The sequence below is a fragment of the Ornithodoros turicata genome, chromosome 3 (genome assembly GCF_037126465.1).
Source record: "Ornithodoros turicata isolate Travis chromosome 3, ASM3712646v1, whole genome shotgun sequence".
Taxonomy (NCBI): Eukaryota; Metazoa; Arthropoda; class Arachnida; order Ixodida; family Argasidae; genus Ornithodoros; species Ornithodoros turicata.
In genome coordinates this window covers 67,956,237-67,980,373 of record NC_088203.1, presented here as the reverse complement: position 1 = coordinate 67,980,373, position 24,137 = coordinate 67,956,237, and the positions used below count along the sequence as shown (strand labels likewise).

The following is a 24,137-nucleotide window of genomic DNA, read 5'->3' as shown; positions in this document are numbered from 1 at the left end:
GTGATGAAAAACAACGACAAATGCTTGCAGCGCAATAAATACTCACAATCTCTGTTGCCTCCCATTGTTTTCTATGGGCGCACACAGCACTTTAGGGCCCACCAACATGGCGGCCCGAAGGCACGCCTCTCCCCCACGAGCCCCTCTCCCATGCGCGATCCAGCCTTGCTTTGTACATAGTGCCAGGGACAACGAAGAACTGTGCCACCTAGCGAGAGTACCACACCCCATAGAAACGAACATTTCATAATCTCTCATCGGTTCCTCGCGGAACCTATTGTATACATTTTCTTCTAATATTGTTTTGCTCGCCTGAGGCACCACTTGTAGAGCCCGACCTGATGTGAAAAGGTTTAGGCGAACCTGAAGACCTGAACCCAGGTGGGCCTGAACAAGGAGTGAAAGCAGTGAGAGCAAGAAGAGAAATGAACCTCTTCTTTCATCTCTGATATTCTTTCATCCTCTTTTAGTTTTTATCGTTTATTTTTCGTCCCAGAAGTGAAGGAGAAATGCCAAAGCCCACCCTGATACAAAAGCGATAGGACGTAACTACTGCTACTTGTCTAGCGAATTTCCTGCTGGCTGCTTCGGCAACACTGTAACCACCTTGTTTCAAACACGTTGGTTGTGGTTCTTGCGTGCACGTGTGTTATCCATGTGTGTTTGTGTTTCCGTAACGTTTGAGAAACTTTCCATTCTGGCATCGGCGCGAAATGAATCGCAAACGGAAGGTGTCTGACTCTGTCAGTAAAGATGAAGCCAGTGATACCGGTGCTCCAGTGGACAAATCTGCAAAATTTGACGAATCCGGACCATTTTGCATGGTCAAGTTTATTGCTTCCCTGGAATCTGAAGAAAATGCGATTAATGGTATTTCTTGCTTTCCTTGCTTTTTGACTTGAAGAACATCAAATGTCATGGGGTGCTTATCGAATCACTAACAAGCTGAGACAATGGATGCTCATCGTTAAACGACTCTTGTGTGTTTATCATCAGCAGGCCTGCGCTTTAACCTTACTCAGCGTAATTAAATCTGTTAACATGTGGGACGTTGCAGTGCCAGGAAACGCATTACTAACTATATTAGCTGTCATTTTGAATGGAAACTCAGCTAGACAAAAATTCTCTCTTGACTTACACCCTTCTACATTAGCTTTGAGGGGGATTTTAGAAAGTCCGGGAACTTGAGATAAGTGTTTGGTTATGTTTTGGTTACGACGCGCTTCCGCGCTCTTTTTGGACCCCCCCCCCCCCCCCCCCTGTCCCCCCATTCCTTCCTGCTGTCCTCTGTCCACGCCTGTACGCCGCTCATATTCACAGTTGCTTCGCGCCGCTAACACGGAAACAAAAAAATAAATGTTGTCCCTTCCGGCTTAGGTAGTTTAGCGCTTCTGCGTATTTTAGCCTCAAATTCAGCTTTGAGTAAAAATGTGGAATAAGCTTTCGTATGTTCCGATGTCTTTTATCGAAATACAACAAAGTGAAACTGAACTTATTGAACATAATGTAAAATTAAATCTTAAATAGTAATCACTTTCACTTAAGTACTTAAGTAAGTAAGCAATTCACTTTCTATGACGAGTATAAAAGGAATTTAGTTGTAAGTAATCACATGTAACAGGACATAGTTTTACTCTACTGCCTTTAAAAGTCTCCCTTATACATGGCATTCAGTGCATAATTACTCTGGTGTAGTCGTAATAAGTAGACTGTTACATGCTTTTCATACATTTCTGGAGCCTCCTATGTGTCGCTTTTGAGCCAAAAACCTCCAATTATCATCGTCACCTCCTATGTCCTCCATACATGAATGTACACGGTTTGTGCCAAAATCAGGTTCAATAACGGGAAATCGAAACGTTATACCCCATCCATAACTTAAAAACCCAAGACTAGGGGACAAAAAAAGACAACACAGACAAGGTGAGACCTTGACAATAGACGATTTCAGAAATTGGGTGCATGGCTCGCCAGAGAGCGCCGTATTGCGAATGCCCCACTGCACCTTGGGATTTAGTTTTCATGAGTCAGACAGGAGAAGAAGAGCGCAAATGGTTTCGGTTTTCCCTCCTTCCTTCGAGCAACAGGCAGGCAAGCACGAATGCAAACCATTTCCCACAATGCATTGCGCGATGCGCGTGACTTGGGCGACGGAGGGCACCCGTGCGGAGCACAAGGGCAATATCTGAAATCGCCTATTGAGACCTTGTCTGTGTTGTCGTTTTTTTTGTCCCCTAGTCTCGGGTTTTTAAGTTATAGATCTATACCACCAGGTCGCTTGCTACCTCTCTATCCTCTCATGATACCCCATGTTATGTATCAGAGATCCAGTTCAAGGAAGAATGACGAGACGTACTATTTTAGACGTCCAGTAAAGAATGTACTTCCCTGGTGCTTGGGCTATTTTTAAGTATTATTTTAAGTTGTTTGGACAAAACATTGTGATGTCAAACTGAATAGCAGTTGCATTGTTTGACCCAATAGCATTTCTATAAACTGTACACTTTCTGCAGGTGATATATGGGTTAGAGCATTACTATAATCATAAATTAACAATTTCACACATTTTCTTGGGATAGAGGTACAGTACACATATTAGTTTTTCCCACATAGGGATTTATATGGAACTCTCCGGGATTGTTGTCATAAATGAGCATTAATACCTGTAATTAATACCCTGTAGGTCTGCAAACTTGAGCCATCCGTACAAAATTTGTTCATATTTTCCTTCCTTCTAAATTTTGACATAGATTTATTTCTTCATCACGCAGCTTTGCTCTCATCTTTCTGTGCTGTCATTTGAAATATTTTTGGACTTCTGGACTAATAAAATATGCTTTGGAGTGCTTACACTTGGTGCAGTTTTATTAGGCCCTTACACGGGCCATAGAAATAGCAGTTCACTTGTGCAGCACTCATTCCCTGCGGTATTTTTGCGCATGACAGCAAAACTATTCTTCTATGGCACATACAGCCTGTGATCAATACTTCTATACAGGAACCTCTGATAGCATTGATTCATGTCTCTTTTTAGATCTGTGAAGCCTTTCAGAAAATATTTTTTCGCACAAACTCGCGAAAGAGATGAGTGACAGTAAGATATTTTCTATTACAGAACTGGAGAAATTCACGCACGCTGCTGAGCTGTTTGCAAGTGGAGCCACAACTGATGACGTAGCCCAGCAGTTTTTGGCGCGTACAGAGGGCGACCTACATTCACTGGCTAACCTCATCAGGAAACAGAAATCAACAACTTATGCGGTTTGTTCATCTGTAGTAACCTGTGCTGGGAGCATGGCAATCATTGAATTGATTATGTTGGAACAGAGCTCCGAAATCATTTTGCACTCATGAAATGCAACATACACGAAAGCCCAGCCCCTCAGTACTGGGCGTACTAAAACTCTTGTGTTATCATCTTTACAAACTAGAAAAGGGAACGCAGCCACACTGCTTTTTTGCAAATGCATCTCTCTCTGACACATCTTAAGAGTGCAATGGAATGCCACTATTGGCTGCATTTTAGACAACATGAGCCCTTAATCGCCGGTTGCACCAATCTCGGCTTAAGACGCCGCTCTTGCAAGACTGGCTTAGCACTTGAGTTCCCTCAAAACACGTTCAGTATAGGGAAGCCCTTAACTGTGCATTGCACCAAGCCTCACGCTCACTTAAGCCGTCACTTTGCAAAACGAAGTTAAGGCTAGGGAATTCTAGGGATCTTTGTTCATCTTGGGTGGGGGTCATGTGCTTTTGTTTTTTTAAGGTCATATGACCACTTCGCATCTCACTTAGCAGACGACGTCTGTTACATTTTGTCGTGTATAACAACATTTCAAATGTCAGCCAGATGGATATGCGGTACAAAAAAGAAAGCAGCGATGCCAACTGTGGTTCAATAAATAATAAATGCATGTATGCATGGTAATAAGAAGTATTTATTGCACGGAAACAACACAACACAGCGGGACTTACTGGAATGATCTGCACGTGTGCAGCTAAACTATTTCACAGGCAAGGGGAATGACACCACATAAAACACAACTTCTGAAAGTGTACGTAATGCAAAATCACGGGTGATAATAAAAAATTACGAAGTAAGGTTGCTTCGACTTGGGCTGACAGCGTTACTCCGGCTCCATGTGATGAACCACCGACGAGGACAGTTCCACTGAGTGGAGGTTTGACACGAGTTTGAAGGCGGCGCTAGTGTTGAGCACGTTTGATGCAATGCTCTGAAACTGCAACGGAGGTAACTAGCTCTGAAAACTTTGTTCTGCTTAGAGCGTCGTTGGTGCAACCGGGGGTGAGATCTGCAATTGCATGAGCTCTGAGCAGGCCATTTTGGCATTTTAACTTTCATACAGTCTGAAGGCATCCCTGGGCAGTCATTTCTATGCTTGTTTGTAGGTGTGTTTTCCTGGAGTTAATAAACATTATCTATATCATCACCCTTATGTGAAACTACTATTAGTTAAAGGGAACTTTTCTTCAGGACAGTTTGGGAACGCATTACAGCCTTCTCTGTTAAGTTGGTCACTTTGAAAGGATGTTTAAGTAGCAAGAGCTGGTGATAAATATCCATGATAGCGAAACCCCCGAGACGAAGAATAAGGAAGGACATGAGATATGTGTATGTATGTACCCCCTTGTGGACAGGTCACTTTATTTCTCCATAGTCCTATCTCAGTATTTTGTGGTCACCCCATCTATATTACAGCAAAGGCATAGGGTCATGTCAGTTGTGCTCACACTAGCAGGAGCATCTCACATTTTCGTGTTACAAGGCGAGTTTAAGGGAAGACCATTGTCTATTACCTTGCTTGGAATCCTATAGCATTGTTCAGTCTACGTATATCAACCTCGATTTTATAAAGGCGTCAAAAGAAAGGCAGACAGTGGATGTATGTTTCGTACCTCTATGTATGATGCCTGTAATTTTAAAGTTATTACTGCAGTGTCCCTTTGCTGTGTGCACTCTCTGTAGGTTGCACGTGTGTACCGTTGTCTGGAGTTGCTGCTACACCATGTTGCAGAAGAGAGTCCTCATCTTTCCACAAGTGTAGTGAGCTCACTGCAGCAACCCCTACTGCAGAGCAAGCATCATCTGGAACAGTCTCTAACAATGTCCCGGTCCAAATTTAACCATGTCAGAGCTGCCCTACGCATGCTCACAGCACTTGCCGTGCTAGGTCCTGAAGGGGCACGTCTGGTGACCCAAGTGGTCCACTTTGACTCATCACATTTCCGTGTTCTGCTACATTGGCGCAATGTCAAGGTAAGGCTATAAACTTGTGCTCTAAGCAAACTTTACTGCATTAGAGATGTAAGTAGTCATATTCTAGAGTATTGTACTCCATGATCTTCAAATTCTAGATCAGTGCAGTGGGGATGTTCTTGTATGAAATACATAATAATCATTTTCAGTGGTGACAACTTCCACTATCATGTGGAGTGAGTCCAATGAATCCAAAACCTTATATCTGTGGAGAAGACACAAAATTGACTTACCAGTGCATAGTTAATTACATTTTCTGCTAAATTTCTTTTTCTATCCATAAGTTCATTTAAAGACACACTCTTTTAAGCGAAATTGACTGGATCACACTGCAGGATGTGTACTCAACAGGGCTCTGAGCACTGGTTATATTTGTGTCATCCATACAGTTCAGCACTCATACCTCTTGTAACGCTTGTGTGTATTTTCTTTGTATGCTCATTTGAATTTCATTGTGTCCTAACAGGATCCAGAGGATATCAGGACATGTGCTGTATATCTGCTTCTCTCTATCTTTGCCACTGGAAGAAACACTGTTGTGCGGCAGATCCTAGAAACAAAAGGTAACTCTCACCTGTCATATGTGTCTATAATGTCCACTCTAGGTAATTTGCTACCTTCTCTTATCAGTCTTCTCTCTTTGCTTGTAGCAATGTCTACATGTTCTCTTCAGGTGACTAATTTCCGTCGTGATTCTGGGGTTCTGCTTATGCGTTCTAATTTTCCTCGCAGGGAGAAAACATTCCTAAGTCTAAAACAATTCAAAATTTCTTCAATAGCTCGTGCACAGAAATGCTATTTGGTAGCAGGCTCTGTTTGTGTACAACATCTCCAGACAATCCAGAATTGAGGTTCTTTCAGAATGTGGTCAGAATAAAATTATGAAAAATCGGAACATCTAGTTTTAATGACAAACATGTGTGCAGAATCTGCACTTCATCTGGTGAAAAAAAACAAAAACGTAACCACGCAGTGGAATGTACAAACAAGCAGGAAAGAGTGAATGACAAATGTACAACAAAATTGTAGGGCTGTGCGAATACAGTCAAACCTCGTTTTATGAACCCTCGATTTACGAATTCCCTCGGTGTATGATCGGTGCCACAAGGAACTAAACTTTTTCCATGTATTTCTCCCTCGGTTTATGAACCCTCGATATCCGAACTGTGAACGGATTTTCAGGGAACGAACCGCAAAAACACGTGTTCTGACCTCCATTTATGAACGGGGATGTACAGGGATCACGTCAGTAAAGATGAACAAAGAATGAAGGTGTGAAGTGAGCCGCTGGATGATGGTGCTTTAGTGCAGTTGGCAAATGATGGTGCCGAGAGTGATCATAGTGATAGTGAAGATAACCAGCAGCACTGTTCGGAGCTGTGACAGGTCTCTCAGCATGGTGCGATACGGTACTTCAAGGACCAGGCGGACAAGTCAAATGCCAGACTTCTATCGTCTCTTCTGAAAAGGATAAATACAACCGAATGTATGGTGCAGAGCACAATTACGGAGTATTTAAAAAAAATAGACGTAATCTAGTGCATTTCCTGTCGTGTTTCAGTCCATTTCTCTTCCGTGCACCTTGCACCTCGATTTATGAACGATTTTTCTAGAAACGAAGGGTGTTCATAAATCGAGGGTTGACTGTACTCAGATTTTCGAATACGAATGTTTGCTATATACGGTTTGCCGAATACGGTTGCTATTCGCATCCGAAATTTACTACTCGAAACTTTCGAATAGTTTTCGTATAATTTTCGAATACAGTAAACCACCGATAACTCGAAGTCGTAAAAACACGGAAAAATTTCGAGATAAGCGGGGTTTCAAGTTAAGCGAACAGCAAATATTACGTTGCCACGATGTTACCACAATGCACTATGTTATGAAACGTAAAGAAAGAAGCGTTCCTACAGTAATAGGGCTCTTACACAATTCCAGAGCCATTTTGTTTTAACATCATCTGAGAGGGAATAACTCTGTAATAGCAATCTGCTTGACATTCGCGTCTGGGAACAAGAAAGCATCTTCAAGCACATGAATGCAACGCATGAGACGCTCTTCCCGGCATGTTACTACCGTGGGCACTCTCGACGGTTTCAGTGTCACTCATTTCACTACTTACTGGAACATCGCTGTCGTAAAGCACATAGTCCTCTAAGTCACTCTCCCCATAACGTGCGAGGCGCATCACGTCGTTGCACAATTCAACACAGCCACCGAACTCGTCTGCTGGCTCCGGTACGGCGGTGGAAGACCAGAAACCCGCATGAACGAAACAGTTCACAACAATGGCTTGATGAGCTTTCTGCCAGGCCTTTGATAAGTGCCACCTTCCACTCCAAAGTCAGGAACTTGGATGTGCGCTGTTCAGCCATCACGCCGCGAAGAACAAAACGAAACTGAGAGGCTGAGACGCTCGGACAAATGCAGAGGAGGAGGAGGAGGAGTGACGTTGAGTGGAAAGGGGAGTGTGGTCTGCTTGCCACAGCTAGCGGCGCGTGAGTACCTAGAACCACGGACCGTGCAAGGACTGAAAGGCTTTGACCTTGACCTAGCCTGGGGGACCGAGGAATGCACGTTATCAGCCGTAGGTACGGTGACCTACCGGTGATGGAATTTCGAGATATCCGTACTGGGGCAAAAAAAAGCTTCGACATAAAAGGGCCCAAATACATGGTAGCATTGGGACAAGGATCGGAACGGCAAAAAAATTCCAGATCACCGATATTTCGAGATAAGTGAGTTCGAGTTAATGAGGGTTTACTGTAGTTTTCGAATAATTATCGAGTATTTCATGGCGTGGAGTACAGAGTGAACACAGTGGAGGCTTACTTTTAGGGACGCTATTACCCTTCCCTATCGGGGCGGGCACTACACACGTGCCATAGCCAGAAACAAAACGCAGCACAGAGCACAGCACGCGTGCAACACAGGCGCACAAACACGCTGACAGACGCACGACGATTTGAAAGACAGTCCACTTTGTGCGCACTTGTGTTTGGCCTGACTTTGGGCTTTGCTTGTTTCGGTCGTCTCAGCCTTGGCTAGATGCTAGACTTGGCTAGGCTTTGGCTGCGCTCCAGTTGTTGTCGAGGGAGACCCAGTAAAAAAAAAGGAATTGGTCCAGTTGGACATCTTCCCACTCAAATCAATTGGAATTCCAGTTGTGTTTTTGTCACCCATTGGACTGAAACCAGTTGAAATCAATTGGTCCCCCCATTACAAAGAACTGGCAAGCTCAGGCTTACCAATTGATCCCATACTAGCTAACCAACTCAATCCAAATGGTCCAGGTGGACTCAGTAGGGTCTCCAATTGGAAACAAGTAGCCCTGCCAGGTCTGCCACATAGGGCTACAGCTACGGTTTCATCAGAGAATATCACACACGAACATAAGCAGGAGGTAACAATTTGTTGTTTATTGTACGTTCGGACTAGTCTTGTTGACTAGAACTTCTCAGAACAAAGTACTTTACAATGGTCATTTCCACACGAAAACAATACAACAGGTTTTTATTAAAAAGCTATTAGCTATCTGGCGCAAGGCGATGACACGTCATAAGGGAGGTTCAGATGAACATACATATCTATCGAGTTACTATCACCCATTTTAGTTCGGATTTGAGAGTTCAGGAAGTTCACAACTGTCATACACGGGCCGCTTGTCCTTTCTCGTAACTCGGCTGGTGCACGGGTGCGAAGAGAAAATTCTACGCATAACACAGCAGCTCACAACACAGATACAATTATGTTCGCGTTCTTTGAAAAACCAGACGAAACGCTTCATTCACGGAGCTGCACAATCGACGCGACCAACGCCAACGGAAACTTGTTCAAACAGATTCTGGGGTGATGACGATGACAGCATCAAAGTTTCGGTTTCAAACTGAAGTGAAGAGAGCGAACCAATTAGAAATTCCAACTGGACCATTTCCTTTTTTTCGGCTGGGGACACAAGCAAGGAACGCAGCCAGCAACCACGTGCTCTACGTTCGCGCGCCCCATTCCCTGCAACTTTCCTCCTCTCCAAGAGAAGTTGAAAGAAGCACGCGACACATGTGATGTGATGTGATGACAAGATCGAAAGTGCGTTCGGTGAGTACACTAGTAAACTGCAGTAGTAGTAGTAGTAACTGCAGTAAACTGCAGTAGTAAACTGAGTAGTAGTAGTAAACTGCAGCAAGAGCGTGCAGAACCCATGTGAGGACGCAGATGGAGACGAAGGAACTCGCAAGAGAGCAAACCGAAGCGCTGTGTGGGAATACTTTAAACGAAGTTCGGCCGTTTCCGCTACATGTAAGAAGTGTTCTGCACCCATCCAAACACCCACGGGGACTACGAGCAGTCTTGTTAACCATCTCAAGCGGCACGTGTTGCTATACAAAGAGTTCCAGAAGCGGACTGAAGCCAAGAAAACTGAACAGCGAAGAGTTGACTCTTTTCTGAGAAAGGGACAGGTACCGCGGTGTCGGAAAGACACACTGGACGTGAAAATCGCACGCATGATCGCCTTGGACTTCCAACCATACGTCATCGTCCAAGATCGCGGGTTCCAAGAATTGTTAGCTGAGGCCACAAATGAGGCAGAAGGTGAGAAGTACCCAACACTGTCTTGTCAGGTCCCTACCCTATACTTAGGGCCTGACTTTTTCGGGTTTTATTTTTGGCCAAATTCGGGGGGTAAATATCGGGTGATATTTTTCATTTGAAAATTCGGGTGTATTCGGGTTAAATCCCGTTATGGCATATTCTGTCGTCAGGAATTCAGGTCCATTCGGGTGATTTTTTTTTTGTTTAATAAAAATTTGTCTCAACATGGAACTAATGTTTAGCAATGTTATCAAACTTTACTTTAATGCACGCTTATGAGTGTGCCACGCGACCCGGATGTTTTCGGGTAGATTTGGGTTAAACCCGAATTTTACAGATTTCGTTCGGGGGGTAAATATCGGGCGGATACGGGTTTAACCCTAAAAAGTCAGGCCCTACCTATACTGCATCATACAATATCTGAGAACAACCTGCAGAACTAAAATGACTGCCGATGGCTGCGCTTTTGCTGCCAATGTTGAGAAGAGCCTAAGAACTCGCTTTCCAGACTACGACATGGACAAGGATGCGTGTGTGGCCTTGTTTTGCAACCCAAGATATAAATTGGTGGTGTTCCATGAGGACTCTGCTCGAGAGGAGTGGCTCAAGTCAGTTGTCTTGGAGGAAATGGGCCAACATGTTGCCACAAATATGGAACTTGAGGTCGAGCGCACGGAAACTGCAGCAGCATGCTCTTTGTGGTCAGCCTTTGACAGGGTGGTTGAAACACGACACAACAAGTTTGATCCAACCAGCGAATTTCATTTATACAGTACTGAAGGTGTGGTAACTAGAGGCAGCGACCCGTGCAAGTGGTGGAATGAGGTAGGCCAACACAAATTTCCCATTCTAGGGAAACTAGCACGCAAGTATCTTGGTATACCTGCCACCTCGGCCTCAAGTGAGAGAGCATTCTCTGTGGCAGGAAATGTTGCAACGCCACGAAGAGCATCTTTGCTCCCTAGTCACATTCAACAGCTCACATTCTTTCATAATAACTTGTGATTGTGAACAGTCTCTATTGCAACCTGCTGCGAGCTGGGCAGAATTTCAGCCTGTTTTGTGAACTATGTTTGTGCTGATATTTGCTAGTTATGAACATTAAATATTAAATAAACAAGAGGTGCATGTAAATCACTTCTGTACATTCCTATTCGAAAGTATTCAGAATTTATTCAAAAATATTCGAATTCCTAATCTCACTACTCGTATACGATTGGCAATAGATTTCAACTATTCGGAAGCTATTCGCAATCCAAATTTTGATACTCGCACAGCCCTACAAAATCGTAAAACACAGAATATAAGACAGATTACAACAACGAGGGGTGCTGAAGTCAAACCGGAACTTTTCATTTTTCGCAAAAGTAAAATGAGCTTACAGGCGAGAAATTAGTTTTATTTTTCAACGTAATCTCCAGCTGCACTAATGCACTTGTCCCAGCGTTTCACGAGGGCTTGGATGCCAGCAGTGTAGAAATCCTTACCGACGCGTAGCAGCCACGATCGGACCGCATTCTTGACCTCGTCGTCGCAGCTGAAGTGGTGACCCCCAAGGAACGCCTTCAGTGGCCTGAAGAGATGGAAATCTCTGGGGGTGAGGTCTGGACTGTAAGGGGGATGTGGCAGCAACTCCCAGCAAAGTTCCTGTAAGGTGCGTGTTGTGAGATGCGCGGTATGCGGGCGTGCATTGTCCTGTAGGAGGAGGAGTCCTTTGGTGATAAGGCCCAGCCGCTTTTGCTTCAGCGCCTTATGCACGTCCCTGAGAACCTGGCAGTAATATGCACCATTGATGGTGGTATCGCTGGGCAGAAAGTCAACATGAACAACACCGACCTTGTCCCAGAAAACCGTGGCCATGACCTTACCTGCAGACGGGGTGCTTCGGAACTTCTTGGGAGCTGGCGAGCCCGGATGCTTCCACTGTTTTGATGCGCGTTTAGACTCAGGAGTGAAATGGTGCACCTACGTTTTATCGCACGTGATGATCCGATCAAGGAAGGGCTGTCCTTCAGTGTCGAAACGGTACCTTAGCTCTTGGGTGATTTCCAGTCTTCTCTGCCTGTCAAACACGGAGAGCTGCCTCGGGACCCAACGGGCACTAACTTTCCGAAACTGGAGGTGTTCATGAATGATAGTGTTCAATGTTCCCACAGAAAGGTCCGTCTTTCGAGCCAGTTCGAGACATGTTATCCGTCGGTCCTTGAGGATCAGGCGCTCCACAAGTTGGATGTTCTCAGGAACTCTGACACTGGGCTCTGAGCCGACCCGGCCTGGATCGTCCTGCACCGATGTACGGCCGTGTCGGAACTGTTTGCACCAGTTAAATGCTTTGCTGCGGCTAAGTGTATCGTGGCCATACTGTGCCTGAAGTCTTCTGTGAATTTCAGATGACTTTATGCCTTCATTCACGAGAAACTTCATTGCAATTCGCTGTTCGATGTGCGCGCTCAGCTTGTTGTCGGCCATCTTGTCCAGCACGTGTCTTCTGTTTTGCACAAACTTTGGACCACCACGTGGTGAACGCGGAGGCCTGTCGTGGGTGAAAATGACGAAAAAGAAGTAGCGCGAGCCATTTGTACACTCAGGAGGCAGAAAGTCCCGGTTTGACTTGAAGGCCCCTCGTACATAAGAACAGGAGAAGAGGCAGTTGAATTTTATTCTGATTACCTCCTTCGTGGACTTCACAATGTTTTTGTATTTTGTCTATTTACGTGCCATTATCAGAATGACTGGAATTCGTAACTGTTCCCCTGTTAGACACCGCCAGTTTGTAAAGTTCTCCACGATACTCAGTCACTCTGTGGACCCCTGAAAGTCACGTTGTTCGCAGACTTCCCTTTCCTGCCTACGGCTAGTGAGTCAGCTAACAACCAAACGCAATAGCCAATCAGCTAGTGTATCCTCTGCTCTTACTCCCTGGTGTCCTCTGTCTTTGCTGTTTCTTGCTCAGCAGTTATCATATCATTCAGCATGTCCATGAGTTCAGGGCTTGGGTTGAGTTCAGCGTTATGACTTTCACGTTCACAGCGTTCACCAGTTATGACTAGAGCCTGAAGTTTTAAAGATTTAACCTGATTCTTCCCCAAATTTGCACCCCGAATTGAAGGTTGCCTTATTAGGGTGAAACCCGATTTTTACCTGGCAAATTGCACTCTCTGAGACGTCTCTAGGAATGCGTACTAACTTGTTTGGCAGCAGATGCAGTTACATCACCGTTTGTACCAAACCAGTACAGTTAGTTTGAGTAACTGAGCCCGATTTCTCCCTGAATTTAGCTTACTGGAAGTTTTTTCACCGAATTTGCATGAATTTAGAGCACATGCTTATATACCGGATTTTTACCCTTGAATTTAGGAAAAGAATATTTCCCAAAAACTTCACGCTCTAGTTATGACCAAGGCTAAGAAAACAGATCAACACACAACAAGGTCGTTAAAACACCATTGATGGCATGACATAATGCTCAAGCCAAGTACTTGCGACTTTAACACTACCATAATAACTATGAAGAGCATTGTGTATCACAAAACAAGATTTGTTTCAGCATATTGCTCTCCATGAAATCACTGTGCCTTCTGAAGACAGAACTGTGATGTGCTTGTCTTAATGTTGTTTGAGATGTCACGATAGTGACATGTGCGTTCCAGTGCCATCCCGTCCCTGACACCATCTCTGCACCATAATATATAAACTGTCCTCATGGTGCACATGCCATCGTGAGCCCTGATACACTGAAATTGGTGTGCTTATAACATAGCAGTCGACAGTCAAAGCTGATAACCACTGCAGAGCCTGTATGACAAACAAGAATAAATAAAGCATGCTCTAAATTCCAGTGCTCTCTTGACTCCATAAGATTTTTAATGAAAGCGTGGTGAGTGAGTAAAAAAATTCTGCTGCTCCGTGACAACACCTCAGCGCGCACAGACACCCTATCTATTACAGTTACGGTTTATCTGCCAAAAATAGTAACTAGGTTACAGTTATAGTTACTTTCTTGGTCGGGTAACTAGTTACTGTTACTGAGAGAGAGTAACTTTGTTACATTATAGTTACTTTTTATAAAAATGTCCATGAGAGGGTGATACAATTGTTAAAACCATACATTTATTTACATTTACTGAAGTGCGATGAAAGTTGTCTTGCACTTAACCAGAAGCAGTATAAGTTAATACGCGGTTATCCCACACAGAAAAATACGACATGTGCATGCGACCTGGCCTATCGCGGTGGAAAAGCACGGTGACATGCATGCGTTTCGTAGCATGTAGAGAGAGAGGCATACACAAGAACAAGGAACTCGCCTCAAGATGCTTTTTCAGGTTTGAAGTTGACGTCCTGTTTGCCGAGTATGTCTTATTCCATAGCTTGCACTTTACAATTAAATTATTCTCCTCCTTCCGTGATAAAAACTCGAAGGTTGCTTGATAGAGCGGCCACACGCGGAAGCTTTCGATAGCAGCAACCGGAGCAGGATTAGCCATTGCATTGGTGGAAGCGCAAGTGAGCTTACCGGAAAGTTTCTCTTTGTGCATAATCATTCCCTTTTCCATATCCACAGGAGGCAGGATCGCGTGCTAGGGCAGTGACACTATTACTCACATAGGACTCACTCCGACCGTTGAGGGTCACTAACTTAAACTAATTTCTGTTTGCAAAGCTGGAATTCCCTGCTCGGTCAAGAGCCCAAGGCACGGGGCACATACCGATTATGGATAAAAGGAAGGAAGACACTGTTACGGGGAAGTAGGGGAAGGTAGGGTAAAGAAAAGAAAAGGATCGTCATTTATTCGAGTAACTAGTTACATTTTGCAGTTACATCCACAGAAATAGTAACTAGTTACAGTTAAAAGCTACTTCTCTGGAAATGTAACTAGTTACCCCCAAAAGTAACTAGTTACAGTTACAAGTTAAAAGTAACTTAGTTACTACTCAAGACTTAGATATTATAGTTACTTGAAAGATTAGATAGTGAACAGCATTTTACTACATGAAATTGCATGTCCTAGTGTGATGATGTGTCATGCATGCATGCATGTCTTATGACTTGGTTCATGATCAAAGAAAATGCTATTTCATCCAAAATATTGAATATCTCGAACGTTTACCGTACAGAAGAAAGACATATTGTGAAGAGGAAACGTACAGCTGTGCAAGCGGTATGCAGAGGTTTATTTACAGAATGAGCGAGAATGAATGAGCGTGAGTTTCGTCCTCCTCTCCCACTTCGTAACAATATGTATAGATTTGCTCACGACTCAGTTGCCAGAATTTTTTGTCATACGAACACTCTTGCTGGGGAACAATGTTTTGATACAGACAGTGTACATGCTACATAGCCGTAGAGCTCATAACCGTGCTAATTATGCTACATAACTGATGCGTGAAATTCCAATAGGCTGTCTGGTACACACAATACAAGGGCATAGATCATCGCATATGTCCGTTTCTGCATATCCTGAGGATATCATTTCCGTGCTTTATCTTCTTCATCGACGCCGAATATCGGAGGAATATCCAGCAGACAGACAATCCGACCACAGGCATTATGACATTAATAGTACATCCATCGGATATTCGGTGTTGTTGGGGAAGGGACTGGTGTACCATAATTTTCTCTGTATAACACGTGTGTTATACATGAAAAAATAAAAAGTGTTATACTCGAAAAAATAGACAGTGTGTTTTAAGTTGAACCTCTATGCAGTGAATCTCGTTTATAACGAACTCGATCGTCACACGAAACACATCTGTTGTAACCGAAGTTTGCCATATGTGACAAAAAGCATGGACTACTACTTAACTGACATGAAGCGGCGTGACTGCTTCGAGTGGTGGCTTCACGTGATAGGCTGTGCAGTTGTCCAGAAGAAGCAGAATCTTTCTTCCCTGGCATTCGACATCACGGTCAAACTCCACCAGCTGCTCACAAAACAACTCACGTGTCATCAACGCTTTTGTGTTGTGTCGTTATCGCACAGGTACGTATGTACCGAATCCGTGTGGCTTTTTGGATTGTCTCACCATGAATGCTAGACGACGGTCAGTTCCGTCCATATTGCAACACATCAACACGGTGACTCAATGACTCGGAGTTTGCTGTTCTTCTCACCCACGCATTTGTCACCTTTCACCGTGTATGTGATGGAAGGCAACATTTGAAAGAACAGCCCGGTCTCGTCCGTGTTGTAGATGTCCCAGGCACTGTACTGCTGAACAATGTCAATGTCTTCCTCAAGCCAGCAGTCAGCATCGGTGTTGTTCACAGACGCCGCCTCCCCTACGATAGTCTTGCAAGCCACACCGTGACTTGCCTTGAAGCGGTGCAGCCATTCATCTCCCGGCTTGAACTCCAGACACCCCAACAGAAATGCGAATTTTTCAGCTTGCACTTTGAGAAGCGCTTATCGATATGTTCCTCGCACGAGCATCTAGTAGCCACTTCAGCACAGTGTCCTCCACATCTTTGTAGACTGCTCCTCGGAGACGCTTTCTGCTCTTGTTCCCGTTCAGGCTGGCTGCCGCAACGATATTCTCTTTGTCCTTCGCAATAGTTGTAATCGTCGACTTGGACAATCCATACTTCTTCACCAGGTCACAATTCTTGCTTCTTCTCATGAGCTAGTTGATTATGGCAACCTTCATATCCTTCTTCCTCCTCGAAGCTTGCACGGCTTGGACGTCGACACACCACCGGCACTGTCCTCGTACTTTCCGACATGGCGAGCACAGGATGTTCGTAAGTCGTGGATAACATCATTTAAAAAATTTTTGTTATCCATTCATTATTTCCAGCTAGAACCACGGCGGTAACCCTGGACAAAAAGCTGCCAATCAGCAGCTTGAAAACATCCGGGGGACGTAATGTACACAGCAATGACAAGCAATCACTAGACACGCAAAATAGGAGCAGTGGTTATATCCATTACTAGTGGTTATATCCACTACAAGTGATAGGAAGCGAACAAATGACAGACAGTTGCAAAAAAACGAAACGTTGGGAAACATTACGCCAATACAAAGTGCTGAAGAACATAAAACTGCGATAATTGTGTACACACTATCAAATAAAAAGATACTAATAATGGTTACAAAAAGAGAAATGACGGGAACTTTGTGGAGAACAAAGCACTCAAGAAATGTTTTCAATTCAATTTCAGCTCAAACACTAAACTACGAAAGTTATATGCACACTATCAAATGAAAAGATAAAAAGTTCAACAAGCAAGTTTAACATGCCAACTACAAAAGTTTCAAAAAAAGAAGAAAAGAAAACTTTGGGAACAAATGCAGAAACAAAAGTATACAAGAGCACGAAACTGTGGGAGTATTTACTGCAATAGGTAGTCAGTTTCACTCATACTGCCAAAAATGTGCTGAAACCAGTACATGCGAAGATATTTTTTATTGGCCCTGTTAACTTCTAAGTATTCAAAGTGATATTTGTATTTGTTTAGTGTGACTGGGAGTTGATACCGAAACATGTGTGTTCCGTATGAGGTTCAACATCGTGGAACTATCCGAACTCTGTAGCTCGTGTCTGGTGATTTACAATGTTTTTGCCTAAGTGTGAAGTACTATGAGGTACCTGAACTAATGAAGTATTTAAAAATTTTAACTTTGTAATAAGCCTGTACTCATACAGGTGCAAAACTGGAATAATAGTTAATTTCTGGAAAAGGGGTTGTGTATGTGCTAAAAATGATTGATTGCAGTTAGCACGGATGACCCTTCTTTGCATTAAAAAGAGATTGTTTAGATTTCCCATCGTCGCCGTTCCCCACACAGCCCCACACCAAAAGCCCATAGCACAAGTGAGAGAAAAACAGTGCATTGTACAATCTGACATTAAGTTGGGCTTTTAGAAGTGATTAGTATTTTTTGAAAAATTCCTGAAGCTTGTGCAAGCGTCATGGATAGCTCGTTGACATGAGTATCTCAAGTCATATCTTGTGAGAAGTGTACGCTTAGTACCTTAACATTCGTTGTGAGTTCCATTTCTGCATCACTGGTAAGTGTTGGAACACTCAAGTCAATGGTCTTGTTCTTTGGTCTAAACAATACGCATTTGATTTTTTTGCTATTAATTTTTAGAGAATTGTTCGGGGACCAGCCGTGTAGGTTAGAAAGTGCTGCATTTTCTCTAAGCGTTGCATCATTAGCATTTTTACCGGAGAAAAAAAGACTTATATCCTACACGTGTATGACAAAATGAGCATCAGATGTAATTTCCACAATATCGTTTATGTATAGGTTGAACAGCAGGGGCCCCAAGTGTGCTGCCTTGCGGCACACCCGAACGTATACTAAGAGGAGAGGAAAGTGCCTTTCTGTCTCAACGGACTGTAGTCTGAAACCTAGATAAGACTTAATAAGAGAAAGGAGTGTACCGCGTATGCCATAATTATACAATTTCCGTAGCAGTAGTCCATGGTTGATGGAATCAAAAGCTTACGTAAAATCTATAAATACTGTAAAAGTGTTTTTTGCTTGTTTGTTTTTTCGTGCGGAATGATTTTTCGCGTTTTCCACCAGCGCCACAAATTTAAGTACTCGCGAAGTAGATACACTGACGTCACCGAGAAACATGAGCTTGCGTTTTTTGGAACTTTCAGTTCCTGCGTCAACAATGGCCCCCTCCAAAATGCGAAAATATGTTCCACGTGAAATCGATGCCTTTTACAGTACTCCTAGTCTTAGCATTTTATTTTCACAATCGTTGAGAATAATTTATTTCATCTTTAATAGTGCAAGTTCTGTCGATTGACCGCTACGGAAACCATACTGCAAGTTTGTTACGACCAAAAATTTGGTAAAATAGCTCTCTAATTGTAAAAACATAGTCTTCTCAAGAATCTTTTCAAAACATAGTCAATAGTGAAATCGGATGATAATTGCCAAGCGCATTTGGATCACCACTTTTAAAAAGAACAGTAACCTTCGTTTCTTTCTAAACCTTCATAAACTTTCCATATTACATGGAGAAACAGCACAAGAAAAGCACATGTTAATTATGTAGGTGAGTACTGGTGAAATCAGGTCATTGGATAATATGTTGCAAACTAAAAATATCACAGCTTCTGCCGTTGCACAGACCAGACCTAACAGAGGAAACACAAAATAGAAGAACAAATGTAACAGCGTACCGATTGCGTAGTTCCCACAACAAAAATGCCTGTGTGAATGCTTGATCAGCGAATTACATCATTTCACATGACAATGACGTCTCCTTAGGGGCAGGACTCATTCTCAATCGGCTCTCTCCAGCACGTGCGACGCCACGAAGATAGGGTTTCGGGTGTCTGCTGCCTGCTGCCTACGGGATTTGTTAAATAGAGCGTTTCGAACAAAAACACTTCATTTAATCGAGCGCAGAAATGCATTGGCGTCTATGGGGAAATGGGAAAAAATTAAACGCTAAATAGACGATTTCGTTAGATCGACGTTCATTATATGGAGGTTGGAGGATTTATGAGTGTGTGCTATACATCGATACATTTCTGCATAGGACTGCCAGTTACCTTGCATAACATGCAGGGTGATGGCGTTCCCGAGTGCATGCAAGTGACCTTAATCCTTGAATTCTGACTGTCTCATTTTACACCATAAAGCTGCGCGCTGACAAAAAGTGATATAGATCATGAACATAGTGTCATGGTACATAGAGATGTGCTTGATGTATTGCTCCCAGTCTTGCTGACCACTGCTGGAGATGACTAAAAAGTGTGTATGGTGTGTCTTCTTTTCTTCTTTGATTATTGAGTTTGCAACCCAACACTAATGCCACGTGCGACGTGAGCGATCTGTAAGCTGCGTGCTATACAGGGTATAAAGGGATGGGGGACAGAAAAAAACAGGCAAAAATAACATTTTGAGCACACAGCTTTTCCTGAGATGAAAAAAGACTGAATGGGACTTCGTGTTTTCCCATCTGAGGAAGAGCTGTACACTCGAAATGTTATGTTAACCATTTCGTCTTTCTCCTTTTATTTTGGTACACCAGTCTCTTGTTTTTGTGCTCTCGTATATAAAGGGTGACACAGTGTACAAAATATTGAAGTATGTTGTGTCCTGCGATATGTGAGTGTGATATCAATTTTTCATTTCCAGGTCTGCTCAATACTATCTTCTTAGGGTTAACCTTTGACAGAGCCCCATTTATCTGCAATTTCCTGCTGACCCTTAGAGCTAAGGTAAGCAAAGCGTGCTCAACATAACAAAGGAATACGTGCACACTGCTTCCTTCATCACTGGTGGTTTCATTAATTTAAAACTACGTAATCTACGTGGGAGTAAACTAGAAAGTGGAACTTTAGTCATCAGAATCTGGTAGTTCCAATTACCTAAATGCTTACATATGTATGATTAAAAAGACACATACTGAACAAGCAGCATTAAATACTGAACAAAGGTGACCTTTTGTATTGGTGTACAATGGCATATTTGTAAATATATTTCTAACCAAATAGGTTTTCATGCAAAGAGGAGATTTTGTAGAAATGTCCTTTGTAACAAGACTGCATGATATCTGAGTTATGGCGATGACTCCCAGTCTCATTAACCCTCATCTTGCTTGTTGCATCATCTTCGGTTGCATCGTTTCAGCATTTGTGCAGCTTTTTTCTCAGTTCCCTCACATTAATTTGCAGTGTTTTTCAATGCGTATGCTCTTAATTATGCGTTTGTATGTAGCTCTTTTGCATAGCTCTTTGGCGATCATGCCTGCCTTCTAAGAACATGCATTCCATGCGAATTGGTGATTGGGTATGTTCTGTTGAGTGAGAACTGAATGGTTATCACACAGCTCGAATGTGGTAGGCAGTTAGAAAATGTGTTCCTTTTCGCTTGTTTGTCTAGTCGTATCATGGCAGAATTCTCTTTCCTTTGTCAGAACTATCCTGCACATGATGTTGTAGCACAGTGAAATAACCACATGTCTTGAACATGGTTTGCACACAATTCCTCTAACAGTGAACTTCAGCATCTTACTGTACATGTCATTAATATCACTGTCTCGCAGTGAACGCAGGTAGAGGCATGTTCGAGGGATATTTTGTGGAGGATATTCTCTGTGGTTGCTCCGTGCAGCTTGTCACACACCAAGAAGTCAGAGCCTTTACTGGGGCATCCAAAATTGTCTCTGCAACGCTCCTGCGGAGCCGAATACTTGTTTGGCAAACTTGATGTCAATGTCTAATGATGTGGTGCAGTAGTGTGAGGGCTATAGTAAACTTCCCTTAATTCGATTCTGAGGGAATGCAAAATTTGATTGAATTACCCCAAGGTCGAACTAAACAATAGGGGGAGAAATGAACCAGGTCAATGTCACTTTTGTTAGCAAAAATAATCTGATCGTCTGCTGTCGCTTGCGCTTGAAACGTGCATCTGAGAACATGCCATGTAGAGCGTTGATGTGATGGAACACCTTTTTGGGGCTGTCTTCATGAGACGAATAGGGGTCCAGGGCATTGAGCTCGGTTTCAACGTTTGCCACACGTGGTTGCTCAGACTGGGTACTCTCAGCAAAATCGTCCTCAGTTTCGCTTGCGCCGTCTTCCGTGCGGCAGGAGACGTTGTTCAGAATATCAGCATCCATGAGGAGCCCACATGCTTCAAAGCTGCCGTCCACATTCACAAAGTCATTGAACCTAACATCACCAAGGGCACGTTGTACGTCTGACTCTTTTTCGGATAGGGTTAGGTCCAGCTCGAAAGGATTTGTACCGTCGGCTGCTGCTGGTGGAGGCTTAACTGGATAGGTAGAGAGGACGAAACCACACTTGCAGAAACAAAGCCCTGTCAACAAAACCAAAAGTGCTGAAAGATTCTGTCTGAAAGCCCAGTAAAACGTAAAACAGCAGCACTGGAAAAATATCCTCGCCTGGGATAATGTGGCAGGCTTGCCATTGGCTATACTGATGCAATGCCACCATGGAATCGGCGATCTAATAACTCTGTTACTGCCACCAAATGGATATTGTTGGTACCCGTCAGTCACCATCTGCCACCGGAGCTTTAGGGCGATCTTTTCTGTTGCTATGTACAGTGTGATGCAAGTGCCTAGTAGAAGGATGCATTGGTCGAATTATACATTGTGGACTCCTTTCATGTTCCAGAAAACAAACTTTTATCAATAGAAACATGGGCATTTGGTGGGACCTTCTAACTCTATGGAATTAAGTGAACAAACGAATAATCGGAAGTCTACTGTACAATAAATTGCACTGAATAAATAAATTCTATTAAATGAAACTCATTTGTTCAAAATTACAATGCCTGTACTACAGGCTTCCCGCCCATTTTAGTCCAAGTGCCATCTGATTTAGTCCAGGTGCCATCTGAATTAATCCATGGTGTTTTTAAGCACTATAACCACACATATATTCACACAAGGGACATCCCCGTACAGTTTTCTACAGACATGTAGTGGAAGGAAAAGTAAAAAGTTACTGACAAGTTCTGCTGCATCTTATGTTGAGCATTCTCACAGTGCCGAGAAATTGGGAGTTGGAGCAGAAGCATAGCAGACAACACCATTGGTCATGTCGTCTGCTATGGAATATCTTGTGACTCATCTGAGTGGGAAAAGGCATGATGCTCATTGCAGACACAAACAACAGCACAAGAGACAGGACGTGAGCAGACAAATGAAGCGCTAACATCTGCGGTTTATTGGGTAGGAATGAAAACAAGTTAGTGGTTGACATACCGAATCTGATGGTAAAGGAGGTTAATAGAAGGCATGCTCACACTGTTATCACCTCTATTATGAATTTGAAGAGCTTCGAAGAATAGCTTCGTTATATGTCTACTCACGCCCTGTCTCTGCGCTGTTGTTTGTGTTAGTATGTACCAACTCGCCTACACCGTTGCTTTGACTCATAGCAGACGACACCAGTAGTCCTGGAATCAACCGCGAAATCTTTCGTTTGGCACGGAATTTCGCGGGATCACTCACTTTGCTCGAAATTTCTCTGCGTTTGGCATGGAATTCCGCTAAAACCTGATTGGGTCGAATGACGCGATTGGCACGATGTGGACAGTCGCTACGACGTGCAGCGTTGCCGGAGAAGTATTGCACGCTCACGCGAAGTCGAGTCAGATAAGAGCGCACGCATCCAACTGCTCCAAGGTACCCGGACCCTTCGCCATATTTACTCGTGTATTTTGCGCCATCGCATATTTTTTTAGTTTGGCACTAAAAATGACAAGAAAACAAAAAAGCGCGTAGCGTAATTTGCGCACACCCGCGTTTTCGCGTGCGGATATCCTGCATGCGTGTCTCGGTGACCGTAACGATTGCTTTTCGCAACACCGTGAGTGCTACCGAAGTTATATTGCGGTGCTTTTGTTAGACTTGCGTGCACTTTCGAGTGGTGGTACACTGACGCGTTGGACGATACTGTAACTCGAACTATGAAACGCAGAAAGAAATGCTGGACAAATCTTACAGCACAACGTGACAAAGTTTGCGAACATAGCATGCTTTCGGTTGTTAAGAATAGACTAGCGGTGTCTTCCAGCAGCGTCACGGCATATTTCACCGGTATATGAGCGGTAGTGGGACGCTGTTTTGCCTCCCAGCCGTTGGCGGTTGCGCGGTATTTGGGTGCTTCTTTCACGCTTGCGCAATGCAGTGATAACATCAATATTGGCTCTATCGAGAGCCTATATGACCCACATACTAAAATTTTGAAATTTTGCGTCGTTTGAATGTTGTAGCGAACGTTTCCGCGCAGTCTGCGCACCCCTAAATTTTCCGACTTTTTTTAGGGAGAAAAAGTGCACAAATTATGCGAGTAAATACAGTAATTGAATTTTGGAACAGAATTAGGGTGCTTGTTCCGAATTTAGCGTCTATTCCAATCAAGTATTTGTCAATTCTTATAAACTTTGCAATATCTTTCAGCAGGAATAAAATGGTTGTAGCCGACAACAGCATTTGCTGTTAGAGGAGAACACAAGATATGATGCAATGCTGAAGTTTATAATGCTGCTAAAAAGCTGCTGAGCGCTAAAAAGACTAAGACATGTCTTCGTCTTTTTAGCGCTCAACAGCAATATGGTCTCATACCAACAAGCCCAAATTTCATCACTCTTGAAATTTATAAAATATGTTTTGTACCCACATTATCCACGCAAACATTGTTTCCTGCTTCAAGCAGCCATTGACTCCTTGCCGCGGAAAATCGTGGAATTTGCAAGTTGGTGCTGCAGAATTTTGAATTTGCCTCAGCAGAAAACCAGGGGCCTTAGTTATACC

The 24,137-nt window shown here is 43.4% G+C and overlaps 1 protein-coding gene across 1 annotated transcript in view; it reads left to right on the top strand.

Annotated features, from left to right (window-relative positions):
- The first annotated feature begins 590 nt into the window (after positions 1–590).
- LOC135388571 (nucleolar pre-ribosomal-associated protein 1-like) overlaps positions 591–24,137 on the top strand; it is a 179,082-nt gene continuing 155,535 nt past the window's right edge. The window contains exons 1-5 of the mRNA XM_064618192.1: positions 591–870; positions 3,116–3,261; positions 4,988–5,278; positions 5,745–5,841; positions 19,985–20,067. Coding sequence (XP_064474262.1) covers positions 714–870; positions 3,116–3,261; positions 4,988–5,278; positions 5,745–5,841; positions 19,985–20,067 — 774 coding nt within the window. The 5' untranslated portion in view covers positions 591–713. The remainder of the gene's footprint in view (positions 871–3,115; positions 3,262–4,987; positions 5,279–5,744; positions 5,842–19,984; positions 20,068–24,137) is intronic.